At 41.5% G+C, this 14,004-nt stretch overlaps 1 protein-coding gene across 2 annotated transcripts in view; it reads left to right on the plus strand.

The window, feature by feature from the left end:
- Positions 1 to 5,217: 5,217 nt before the first annotated feature.
- Positions 5,218 to 14,004, plus strand: part of gucy2d (guanylate cyclase 2D, retinal) — a 41,464-nt gene continuing 32,677 nt past the window's right edge. The window contains exons 1-4 of one of the 2 annotated variants that reach the window (XM_017700476.2): positions 5,218 to 5,385; positions 5,510 to 5,588; positions 10,575 to 11,578; positions 12,716 to 13,017. In XM_017700476.2, the coding sequence (XP_017555965.1) occupies positions 10,774 to 11,578; positions 12,716 to 13,017 (1,107 nt within the window). In that variant the 5' untranslated portion in view covers positions 5,218 to 5,385; positions 5,510 to 5,588; positions 10,575 to 10,773. Of the gene's footprint in view, positions 5,589 to 10,574; positions 11,579 to 12,715; positions 13,018 to 14,004 lie in introns of both variants that reach the window. The other variant, XM_017700467.2, reaches the window with a different exon arrangement.

The raw sequence follows: 14,004 nt of genomic DNA on the forward strand, positions 1-14,004 counted from the left end.
CATGCAGCGGTAGCTTTGATTGTTTATAGACGCATATTAAAGAAGCAGCGGAGTTAAGCATGGCGTTATGATTGGCTAGTGGGGCATTGCCACAGTAAATGGCACCCTGATGCCGGGCCTACATCAAATGCAACTGAGATCTATGCTTAATTAAACCCAAAGCTAATATAGTCAGTCATTAACATGAACGTAATGAGAATAATGTAATCAGAAAATAATATGTATGTAATTCTCTTTTCCTCAGGTGGCCTCTGCTGCTTACCAGACTGCCAGTGTACATAAAAATAATTTTAAAAAAACAAGAACGACTTGCCTGGTTAAAGATTAAAAAAGCTTAAACAAGTGATATGAAGTGCCACTGCACTTTTCATCTACACGACATCAATTAACAGCTCGACATGCTCGGAGGACAACACTAGCTATTCTGTTACGTTAGCTAATGAATGCCTTTGTCGGCCAGCATCAAACTGAATGCTGGGGGGAAATTATGCTCTCTTGGACTCTCTGCCAGCAGTGGCTGTGACATCGCTTGGGGTCATGCTCATAATCTCCTGGCAACAGGGCCAATGCTTGGACGCTTGACCACTTTTGATTTTAGTTTATTTCATGCACATTCACTTTTCCCAACCCAGTACTTCATTGGTTCGTAGGGCTGTACTCCTCTAGCGTATTCCACTGAGTTCATTAAGTGATGATCATGTTAGAATCATGTGGCTCTGAACTGAGCTGCAATAAAACACTGCAAGAGAATTTCCAGGAGCAAACAATAGTGCCACAGAAGACTCTGACTCATGGTCTTCTACACATTAATCAAGACCTGATCAACTGCCCAGGAGGAGGCCTCAATAAAAAGTGACATGGCACTGAGGAGTTTATACACAGTGATTGAGTATATGATAGTAAATATAATACCTCTGCTGTCAATAAGTTACACTAAGATGTACTATTAAGATGATTGAATGTATAGCAAATAACTTTTTAGTCTAACATATTTGAGCTGGTTTAGGCAGACGACTGGTCATCTTGGATTAATAAGTTATGCATGATGAGACACTTTTCTGCTCACTATAATGGTACAGAAAGGTTATCGGAGTTACTGTATCGTTTCTGTCAGCTTGAACCAGTCTGGCCATTCTCCACTGACCTCTCTCATCATCAAGGCATTTCCTTCCACAGAACTGCCACTCACTGGATGCTTTTTCTTTGTTTCTTTTCTTCATTGCACCACTCTGAGAAACCTCAGACACTGGTGTACATGGAAATCCCAGAAGATCAGCAGTTATAGAAATATTCAAACCAGCCCATCTAACACCGGGCCAATCATCACTGAGATCACATGTTCCCTCATTCTGCTGGTGGATGTGAATGTCACCTGAGTATGTATGCTTCTGGTATGTATCTGCACCGCTGCCACACAACTGGCTGATGTACAGGTGTTCCTAATAAAGTGCTCAGTGAGTGATAATAGTAAAAAAAATTGACAAGAAAAACTGAGGTAAATATAACGCTGTTGTTGGAACGAAACCTTGTATCTCCATTTTTAAAATTTTTCACTTTTTGACATAATTTGAAAATACATGTGGCCTTTTACATTGTACATAAATTTTATGATGACTGGACTAAAACACATTACTTGGAAAAAAGCCTGGTTCTATTGACTTACATTAAAAATAAAGTATGTTTTTGTCTTCTCCTGGAAAGTTACTATTTTGGAGATACGAGGTTTTGATCCAACAACAGTAATATTTAAAGTACGTATCTACATCTAAACTCATGTTTAGAGGAGAAGTAATGAAGGCTAGTCTTCTTTAATTTACTTGCATATTCATTTGGGTATTTGGGTGTTACAGTAATGAACTGTTTTTTCTCCCTCATGTTTAACTTTGTAACTTCTCTCTCTCTCTCTCTCTCTCTCTCGCTCTCTCTCTCTCTCTCTCTCTCTCTCTCTCTCTCTCTCTCTCTCTCTCGCTCTCTCTCTCTCTCTCTCTCTCTCTCTCTCGCTCTCTCTCTCTCTCTCTCTCTTTCATACACACACACTGCTGGTGCCTGCTAAGAGGCTTGCAAGTTGAAGCTCAGTATAGCACTGTCCAAGCTCACTAATCTGATTAGGCCAACTGGACTCTATAACTTGTGAGACAGTGACACACACACACACACACACACACACACACACACACACACACACACACACACACACCCAGAAAACGATCTATAATTTTTCGATGGCTACAGTAAGAAGATGCAGGTATGAAAAGTTCTATATTGTCTCTATGACAGACAGAGAGAGAAAGAGAGAGAGAGAGAGAGAGAGAGAGAGAGAGAGAGAGAGACAGACAGATAGAGACAGAGAGAGAGAGAGAGAGAGAGAGAGAGAGAGAGACAGAGACAGAGAGAGATGCAGGGTAGCCTGAGCTTACTCATGACTTCTCACCTGAAGCTTACTGTCCCCACAGTCAAATGGCCAGCAGCACCTACACCAAACATTGCCATCTGATCCACATTCCCCTCTCAGTTACTCACTTTGACCTATGACCTCAAATAAGCCCATTGTATGCTCTTTATTGACACTCTGATTGTGGTTAAGCATTTGTGGCCTCCCTGTACAACTTCAACTAGTACAAGGGGATACAACTAGTAAAGGGGGATAAAGGATTTAACTGTGAGTGAGTGAAGACAGGGGGTTTATGAAATCTAAAATTTTCCATTGCCATTGACAGTGATTCATAAATCACCCAACCAGTGCTGATCTCAAAGCATGTACTACTATTAAAATGTTTGTAATAAATGTTTTCAATCATATGAATCCAATTTGGTTGCAGATAATTTTACATTATTCTAGTATGTGTCTCTTTACAGGTTTAAAATAATTAGAAAAAGAGAAAAAAATTGTTTGGATCCGTCCAAAATAATGCTAAAAAAAACATATTTAACAGAAAATTACGCAGAAACCTCAAGACACCCCAATGGTATATGTACACTATATTGTCAAAAGTATTCACTCACCCATCCAAATCATTGAATTCAGGTGTTCCAACCACTTCCATGGCCACAGATGTATAAAACCAAGCACCCAGGCCTGCAGACTGTTTCTACAGACATTAGTGAAAAAATGGGTCGCTCTCAGGAGCTCAGTAAATTCCAGCGTGGTCGGCCACGTAAAATGACAGAGCGGGGTCAACAGATGCTGAGGGGCATAGAGCGCAGAGGTCGCCAACTTTCTGCAGAGTCAATCACTACAGACCTCCAAACTTTATGTGTCCTTCAGATCAGCTCAAGAACAGCGTAGAGAGCTTCCTGGAATGGGTTTCCACGGCCAAACAGCTGCATCCAAGCCGTACATCACCAAACGCAATGCAAAGCGTCAAATGCATTGTTCCAAGTGTAAAGTTTGGTGGAGGGGGGATTATGGTGAGGGGTTGTTTTTCAGGAGTTGGGCTCAGCCCCTTGATGAAAGCAACTCTTAATGCTTCAGCAGACCAAGAGATTCTGGACAATTTCATACTCCCAACTTTATGGGAACAGTTTGGGGGACGGCCTTCCTGTTCCAACATGACTTGAACAAAGCAAGATCCATAAAGACAAGAATGACCGAGTTTGGTGTGGAAGAACTTGACTGGCCTGCACAGAGTCCTGACCTCAACCTGATAGAATACCTCTGGGATTTAGAGCGGAGACTGCAAGCCAGGCCTTCTCGTCCAACATCAGTGTCTGACCTCACAAATGCTCTTCTGAAAGAATGGTAAAAAATTCCCATAAACACACTCCTAAACCTTGTGGAAAGCCTTCCCAGAAGAGTCCTATTATAGCTGCAAAGGGTGGGCAGACATCATATTAAACCCTATGGATTAAGAATGGGATGTCACTCAATTTCATATGCGTGTGAAGCTAGACAAGCAAATACTTTTGGGAATATAGTTTATGTGTGAGTGGTGAGAGAGAAGCCTGTGAGCTGAGTGAGACAAAGCGTGATTAGAGAGATGAAAGCTTCACTCGTGTACGGCATGACTGTGGCCCAGAACAGCTAGAACATAAAACACCATGACTTGTGCGAGCAGAGTCTCTTTTAATAACGGTTAGGGCTGCAGTAAATATGTAATTTTTGCCTGTGGCTGTTTTGTTTGGTGATAACTGGTAGATGTGCAACTTTTGCATTTGGTTGCCAGTGCTACTCTGAGCCGTGACCAGTGACAAATGAAGATTAGACTTAGGGCAGCACTAATTGGTGAGGCTAAGAAGTGGGCTGAGACACTTTAAGGGAAGGAATTAGCAGAGACCTGGAAGCTTTCTGGGTTCTGCTGTCTGCCTACTGAGCTGCTTCAGAACAGTCCTTCTGCCTCAGTTAAGCCACAGCATAGATTCACTATCAGGGAGGCCAACTCAAGGCCAGCTGCTCTTGCTCAGCTGTTTTCTGGAAGCCTGCTGGCCATGGTTGCTCTTGTTTCCCTTTCCTCATCATTCTGCACATATCCACCAAGCTCCCTAGCCCTGTTCCAATCTAACCGGTTCCTTGCCCTGAACAAGTGCCTGTGTATTGATCCTGTCTGCCACAAGCCCTGACCTTCTTAGTCTGTTGCACTCCCCCAAAAATGGTTTATATTTATACAATCCATAGATGTCCACAAATCTTATTCTATAACTCATTATCTTTTGTCCACCACTGTTGCAGCTAGAGGTCAAAAAGCCTCACATTGGCATAAGTTAATGAGAGCAAAGCTCGTAGAGTAATATTTTTTATGGCAGGCTGCCATATAACAGGGAGCAAAGGCTGGAGACAGTGAAGAGTGAAACAGATCTAGCATCTTTTTGTTCCTCAGAGGGTAGATGATAGGAGAAGAAGAGAGAAGGAAGAGAGAAGAGAGAAAAGAGACAAGACAGAAAAAATGTCTTGAGGTCCACGAACTGTCCACCTTTCATTTGATTGTTTCTTTAGCATGAACGCATGGATTGGTAACCAATCCCAGCATAGTGGGCTTGGTCAGACCACTTTTGCTAGACTTTCAGTACTAGGGTTGATTTTCCCCTCCCCAAAGTGCACATTCTAAGAGAAAGGCACTTCACTGTGTAAGTATCATGTGGATTAAGGGCTAAAGAAGGTTGAGAAGTCACCACTTGGACACAAACCCCCCCCCCCCCCCCCCAGCCCCTCCTTTCTCCTCCGCCTGTTCTCTCGCTCTTCATCTCTCTCTCACTAAATCTGCCTATTTCCAGTAAGACCTGGTCCTCAGAGAGGCTCTCACTCCACCTGCTTTAGCCGAAAAAGGCACCTTGGTTTGGGGCAAGACCCAGTCCAGCACAGAGCCTCCAACCTCCAGGGCAACATCAGGTCATCACTTTTTCAAATCTCAAAAGGAATTTTCTACCAAAAGCAACTGGGGCAAGGATAAGGTGGAGAAGTATTCTTTGGACGATCTTTCTGTTTCTTAATCTTGGCTGGAATAACATTTCTTCAAAAACTCCATCATTCATTTTTTTCTTTGTGCAACCTTTTTTCCTAATTGGAAAAGTGCAGAAGTGTGACCTCTCCCAGACGTCTGCTTTCTTATGGAAAATTCACTCGAGAAGGCCTTCAATTAGACACATCAGTCCAGGTTAGAGTTACCTTCATTTGTCTTATTTGTGATTAGCGCTGTATTCACGGTCTTTCTCCTGCAGTTTCATGAAACAAAAGAGGAATCTGAAGCGATATTTGAAGTAAGCTCTCAGTTCCACAAGCTCAGTTATCCCTTGGTTTTACATATCAGTGGTTTAGCTTTGTTTGCAAGCATAGTTGATTAAAAATGTTCTGTTATTATTCCCACTGGGTGGCATATTTTAGTCATGTATTTATTAGCTAAACTAGCATCCCTCTAAGATGTTTGACCTTGCACTAGCTAAGTCATCACATGCTAATATAGATCCAGGTTGCACGGGTGTAGTGAAGCAGCCGTTTTATCTTTAGCAGCACTATTTCCACTGCACTGAAGCAAGAAAGTAGCGTTCATTTGCTTATATTAAATGTTCTTAGAGAGTAACATTCAGAGATGCTCTTAGCACATTAGGAGAACCTTCTTGAATCAGTTCCCAGCTTCGCTTATCAAATAGAAGACCTATTCTTTTTTGGTATTAAGCAAAGATTTTATTAAACATTGTGATTGAGTTCACTTTGGGAGTTACATAAACGTACCATATCAATCACTCAGTGGGCTTTTAGATCACTTTGTAATTTCATTAATTTGCCTGGATGCAGAGGCCCCATGATGCTGTCCAACATTTGTGTTAAGATTAAGACAGGGAACACCCAGTAATCGGGCAGGTAAGACAAGGCTAATGACAGAGCTGCCACTAAAGCTTCAGGGATTCACCTACTTAAACTCAAATACTGGCTTTAAATACTTCACACTCTGGTTGTGATAAACACTGAAAATGTAATAAAAGAAAGACAAATATAATTACTGTTTAAACTGTATGTGTTAATACACCCAGAGATTTACATGGCCAGCGCTTCCACGGGCCTAATGTGAGCATTTGTATATAAAGCATAAATGTTTCCTATGTAAGTATGAGGGGAATACTTTAGTAATACGTCTGAGTCATTGCTGAGGTGTCTATGAAGTAGATCCCAATATATTTATACGATATGGCATGCTTATATATAAAGAGTTATTTCAAAATACTATACATCCCAAAAATACATAAAATAACCTTTCATGGAAAAAATCTCTGATAAAAGTGTTATTAGTCATCATTTAGCATTGATATTTCACTATCCTAATAATGTATATTAATGTTTACAATATGTTTGTGAATGATGAATCACTGGTCTACTCACTATACTATATATATATATATATATCAAAAGTCAAAAGTCATAGGACACCGTTTTATTTCAGAAACGAAAGGGAAAATGACAGATCTGAATACCCCAGCAAGTAATGGGTGAGGGGCCTGAACATGGCCACCATGTCCAGAACATGGCCACCATCTTGAAAGCCACCATATTGGATCCAAGGCAAGTTTTTCCAATGGGAAGGTGGTCATGTAGCAGATCAAAGAAGAACAGAATTGTCTCAGAAATCCATTGCCCCAATCAGATTTGCAGTATTTCTTGTGGTTCAAAAGTTATCAACACAGACTGTTGCAGCAACAACTGGGAACATTGCCTGTGATGCACAGCTATTCGACATGTTCAATGTGCTGTCCCTGGTGCTGAACACAGAGCTGAAGTCACAGGATCCAATCGTTATGAACAAGCATGAGAATCTCTGGAGAAATGCTGTCACAAGCCTCCACAATGCGGCACTGAAGGTGGTGTTTGTTGCAGATTTTCTCAGCATAAATAATTTGTTTGAGATGACCCTGGAGATAATAGTCGATAAAAAATGAAATGAAATTAAATTAAATGGTGTCCAGTGACTTTTGCCTCACCCTGTACATGCTATCCAATACATCAATAATAAATCTGCTTGATTGCCTGTAACCCCCCCAGTAATGTAGACTAATTTAGGTTCATGCATGCAATCATTTAATCATTTAAAGCTAATGAGTATGGGTGACTAGTTTGTGTGGAGGACACTGGAGCAGGGTGGGATGAGTGTAGTTCTAAGGTCTCCTGCAACCCAGGAATTAATCCCAGAAGTATTTAAGTACAGGCTAGAGATCTGAGGAGAGAGAGTGAGTTCATCCAGAACTGCCCGTCTCCAGATCTTGGGTTATCTTGGGATATCGGGAGTGAGTTTAGGGTGAGGCAGGGGGAGGGGGTGAGTTTAGGGTGGGGTAAGGGGAGGGGGTGGGGCTGTGGGGGAAGAATGTGGAGGATGAGTTGGAAGGGGGACAAGTGAGAGACAGAGACAGAGATACAGAAAGAGAGCCTCAAGAAACAAAGCAAGAAGCTGATTGGCTAGAAAGAGAGGCTGAAAGTAAAAGGGAGAATGAAGAAGATTGCAGTGTGAGATAGAAAGTGTGTATGAGAGAGAAAGTGTACTCAGAACCTACAAATCTAAGCAGGGGGGGCGACTGAAGGAGAGAATAGGAGCTGTAGAAAGTCGGTGAGAGAGAGTGATAGCGATGTTAAGAGATAAGGCATAAAGGATATTAGGTCCCACGTTCTTTGGCTCGGGCAGCGGCCAAGGCTAATAATGCTTGAGCTTCATCCTGCTAATCAACTTGCCGCATGCACAGAGGCACACGGGGACGGGCACACAGCCTGGCACAGAGGTGCCGTGCCCTCACCCCAAATCCAGTGTCCCAACTCCCACAGATGGCACTCAGGTCAGGTGATCAGGTGGTATTAGTTTAAACCAAAACACTCATTAACTTCACACATTTCAACTAGACAATGGAACAATCGTCTGTCTTCAAGTGAAATGAATTGAATTCTATATAATTGCTTTTTACACCAATTAAAAGCACTTTTTATAGTTCAGACATTCACAAAGCAGCATAGGAACTGATTTATTTTATTAAAATATTGACTTATTTAAAAATAGTGACTCATAATAATGTCTCACTGCGTCCAAAATATAGTATATACATGGAGTTATTTCCTCTAATCATTGACTTATTGTATCAAAATAAGAATCAGTGTCACACTGTTAAAATAAGGATTTATTATTCTGAAATAAGTCATTTTTACTAAATTGTGTCTTTTTAGCATGAAATAGTTTGTGTCTTTCTCAAAACATTGACTTACAGTATTGAAATAATGACTTCTTTGGTCTAAATATGGACTATGTCAAAATGATGATGCATAATTCTAAAATAATGACTTTCTTGAAACTGAATGACTCAAAAACTCCAGATGTCATTTTTTTGGATATTATGTCATTATTTCACGAAAACACATCAATATATGAAATCAACATTTTGAGAAAGTAAGTATTTATTTTGAGATAGTATATCATTATTTTTTAGAAAATAAATAAATATTTACAGATAATAAATCATGATATCAAGACACAAAATCAATGTTTTGACATCCTGCTGCCAGAAACAGTGGAGAAAAAAATAGACTTGGGGGTAAAGGACTAACCAGTGAAAAGAATAACTGACAGCCAGTGCAGGGATGAAGGAGTATGATCAAATATATCTTTAAACGCAGACTAAAGACTAACCTCTTCAATAAGCCACCACATCAACAATGATAGTTCGTCTCTGTTGTAAACTCTGTGTCTATTTACTTAAGTATCAACTCTAACTCTTATTTCTAGAAGTGCCTTAGCTTGATGCAATCTCTGTACTCCAGCCTCCAAACACTAGCCCAAGGATAAGCTGTCCAAAGTGGACAACAAAGCGGTTCTGGCTAAAAGCATCTGCCAAATGCCATTAAAGGAATGGATTGGCAAAAAATCAAATCTACACTATGTTCTTCTTACTCCTGATGTAGCAGATCAGCCAGGACATGTTTAGTGTCCAGACTTTGCCTCTGTAGTTTAACTCTGTAACTGCAGAAAGCTAACATTACTAACACTAGAAGTCAATAGTCACCCAAATCTTTTTGTGTAAATGCATTCCCAAAACTTCTCTGAACTCATTCAAATCAGATCCTGCTCTTTATTCAAGATGTGTTGATATGTTTTTGTACAGTATGATTTACTAAGAACTATAAAAATGAGCCAAACTTCACTATGTAGTTGAACACAGAGGGCAGCAATTTTAGACAGTTGTGGTGAATTCTCTTGCAATATCCACCTGTCCCCATGTTTATATATCAAGCAATAAAAACTCTAGTGTAGAGTTCACGCTAAAGAAACACTTACTAGAGTCTTAGTAAATGACTAACTAAGTAAATCATTAATACTCTGTGGCGTTCATATATCTGTGTGACTTTAATAGTCCACAGGATGTCACTCTGTGTCCCTAAACCACACTGACAAGTCTTCATGACCTTAATGAAGACCTGGATGTGGTTTAAGTGCATTGAGAATTGAATTCATTCCATGAATTTGGAATGTGTCTATCTGTGTCTATCACTATGTCAATGAATGCCCAAAAGCAAATATTTGAATATTCTAAATTAGAATAATAGCTAATTGTAGCTAAATTCAAGTCATGCCTGCTCAGTGTGCAGCGCTCATGCTGCTTCAGGTTTTGGTTTGAGTGGTTCAACTTTCATCTAGTGCTCTATTTTTACTTTTACCATCAGCCTAAGATCATTTTAAATACCTTATATTGGGTAACCAGCTACAGTGTTTGTTAGGTGAGGCAAATCTACCACTCAGATGTAAATGAAAGCTGTGGGAAAAAAAGGAAAAATATATTGTGGGCCAGATTTCAGGGAAAACTGTAAATATGTGATGGGTCTAGGTCTCAAAGAACTGGCCTGTGGGTAGTTTAAGACCCCCGCTCTAGAATGTAGCTTACTAGCACAAGGATGAGCTGTCCAAGTGGACAACAAAGCTCTACTGGGTAAGAGCATCTGCTAAATGTAAAATTGAAGGAGGAATAGGGAACTTCCAATGTCTTTGATATCTGCTCATTTTAGTGTAACGTAAATATCTAAATATCTGTCTCTTTTTTCTCTTACCCTTTCCACCTTCCTTTGCTTCACACATGCCCTGGCCTAACACCTGAACATAACACATGCACCTACACTTCAGTGATGGCTGGGTATTGTGCAATGTCTGAGCCAGTGTTAGGCTAGCACCCCCTGAAGGACAACCAGAGTGGCTTTAAAAAACATCTATTTCTCTTGCTGGCTCACTACACAGGCTAACCACACCGTTCCCACCACCCAAACATACCAACACACACTCCATTTCCACCTCGTTTCCTGAGTCATAACAGGAGAAAACCAAAATGGCCACCCACAGAGACTCTAGCTTCCTCTGGCAGTCGCACCATCCACGATGGCATCCAGAACCCTCTGCAAAACAGAGGAAACGAAGGAAAGCAAGTAGCCACCAGGACTTACACAGTGACACCTCTATGCCCTCCAACCGGGTACTGCGGGGTCATGGCTTATGGGGCAATTGGCTCCTCCTGCCTCTGTTCATGATCTCTTACTTGCCCTGTGAGGCCTGGGGCGCCACTTTCAAGATTGCCATCATAGGACCCTGGACATGCGACCCCTTGTACTCCAAAGCTCTGCCTGACCTGGCCGCTCGACTTGCCGTTAACCGCATCAACAAGGACCCCTACCTTAACAAAGGCTACTGGTATGACTACACGATCATCAACGAGGACTGCCAGACATCCCGGGCCCTGAAGCGATTCATTGAGTTGGAGGGCTACGGCTCTGCCTTCCTGGGGCCAGCCAACCCGGGCTACTGCTCCTCCGCTTCCCTGTTGGCCAAGAACTGGAATGTAGGCCTCTTGTCCTGGGCATGCCTGAAGACTAACATGGAGGACGGCACGTACCCTACATTTGCACGTCCGCTGCCGCTCTCATCCCGTGTGTTGTTCGCCGTCCTGCGATACTTCCGTTGGGCCCATGTGGCTGTTATTTCTGAGGAGAGTGACATCTGGGAGGCAACCGGACAGGAGGTGGCCTCGTCGCTCCGCAGCCTAGGCCTACCTGTCAGCACTGTGGTTACCATGGAAACAGACAAGGATGGGCCCAGGAAGGCGTTGCAGAAAGTACGAGATGCAGACCGTGTACGAGGTGTGTTTATGGGTTTTTTGGGATGGGTTGGCCTTGATGAAATGGTTTCTTGAAAGACAAATTCAACAAAATTTTCCCTTTACTGCCACTGTAGTCAATCAGATAACATGTTTAGTGCCTTTTAGATTCGCACTGGAGATAAAACTCATGCAGCTAATAAGTAGTGTATGTCACAGTGTCTGAAACCACGTAAGCAAATCTATATGAGATTACAGACAACTCAACATTGTTGTAGTCAAATGTGTAATAATTTAGTCGTGCAGTTTCCATGATGCTAACATAAGCTTCCATTGCTACATTAACTTCATAGCTCCAGTGTAAAACCAAAGAAGCCTAACACATCCTGGTTGATTCCATTTGGGTTAAGGGGATAACGGTTAAATTTCAATATTTTTTTACTATCCTCTTAAACCCACTTTGTATTTATTTAACATGAAACACTTTACTAAAATAAAGCAGAGTTCTGCTTTTTATGCCTTGATTTCTATTTTATTGAACAATGTGGGTTTATTTGACTTTATTTGATCACCATTCTTCAGGAAACTATTTATGTACTGAAAAAAAGTGGTAAAATTTAAACAATAGAAGAAATATAAAGGGGAACTCCACTGACTCAGAACTGATGGTGAAAGAACCAGACATCTGACGAGTTTAAAGTAGTTGTCACCAATCCTGGTCCTCCTGCAGAGTGTCGTTCCAACCACAATCTGCCATGCCTGCTTCAGCTACGTAACTTCTTCAGAAGTCCTTGATTGGCTGGATTAGTTGTATTAGTGTTAAGTGAAGGGGGAGAGGCATGTTCTCTGAAGGATCATAGATCTCCAGGAGGAGGACTGGTGACCACTGGTTTAATACCTCTAAAAGCTCCCTCATAGAAAGTTATGTAAAATCATTATAAATATACTGCATAAGACACTATTTTACAACAGTTTTGAGATAAATTTTCAGTCTAAAACATATTCTTTAACAATACATTCATGGCTGAGAGATCCTTGCAGGATGTTGCAAGACCATCAGCGCACTTCAACTGTGCCTTTCAGATGGTCTTCAGTGCAGTTCACACCTGTAGAAAGAGAAGGAAATACACTGCAAACCCTCTAATTGTCTATGTTTCTTTCTGTTTGTCTGTCTCTGCAGTGGTCATCATGTGTATGCACTCTGTCCTCATGGGTGGAGAAGCTCAGTATAAGCTGTTGACCACAGCGACGCACATGCGCATGATCGACCGTGGCTACGTCTTCATTCCCTATGACACGCTACTCTATGCGCTGCCATATAAAAATGTGAGCTATCCCATGCTGGCCAATGACACCAAGCTAAGGCGGGCATACGATGGGGTGCTTACCATCACAGTGGACCAAGGAGAGCAGAACTTCTACGAGGCCTTCAGAGAAGCTCAGGACAGTTACGAGATCCGCAGTAGTGCCTCACCTGAACAGGTAAGGTAGCAGGATGGGGTTTGCATCTTTCTGCTGTAAGAATAGCAATAATAAATTACACAGTGAGGAGCTAAGATTCACCCTCCACTGGTGTTAGGGCCAGTAATGTGATCAGGTAACTGTATGGTGGACTGAGCAAAGCAGCTTTCTCTGACCCTTATACCTTTGGGACCATGTAGCTGTTGTACTGTGCCAAAATTCTCCTCTTTCAGTGAAAACTGGGTGGTCCTAATCTTGGGTAAGATGCATGTAAGCAGTATCCTCACCAACCTTAAGGCTGATGTGAGCTGTCCTGCCCCCACAGTTTAAAAAACTGGGCTACCTAACCGCCTCTCAGTGTTAGAGTCAGAAAAAGCTATTGAGAGAAAACTGACAACCAAGCGAAAGCTAACCTATCAAGCTTTGGTCCATTAATTCTTTGACTTACTCAGCGATGTCAGTAAACCTTTGAGACACACATCCAGCAGGAAAATGAATAAGAACCTTGCCTTCTTTAAGGGAGCAGAAATTGGTCTGCAAAGAAGACGAAGTTTATGCTTTGATCTTTAAAAGACAGTGGTGGAATACACGTCCATTTTATGTGTCTCAGATGTGTCTCCCTCTCGGCCTTCGTTAATAAGTACATGTGAAGTGTGTTTTCCTGAGTCTGACATAATTTTACAGGAATTAAAATCACAAGCACTGCTCACTGCTGCTCATCTCATGCTGACTGGGCTCACGTGATGCTCGTTGTCATGGTAACGTCTACATAAAGTGGTACTCTATATATGCGTGTAATTTTGGATTGGATTACTTGTAATGAGCATTTAAACAGAGATTTTCATCAGATTGTTGAGTAGAGTGAATATATAAAGACTCTTAATCTATAATCACAATGTATTGAATCAGATTGGCAAAAATCTTTGCATGTAAACACAGACAGTGATGTAGCAGGTTTGGGCATGTTGGACTGAGGGATGTCAACCATGGTGCTCATCCCATCATCAT

Source organism: Pygocentrus nattereri, chromosome 23 (assembly GCF_015220715.1).
Source record: "Pygocentrus nattereri isolate fPygNat1 chromosome 23, fPygNat1.pri, whole genome shotgun sequence".
NCBI classification, from domain to species: Eukaryota; Metazoa; Chordata; class Actinopteri; order Characiformes; family Serrasalmidae; genus Pygocentrus; species Pygocentrus nattereri.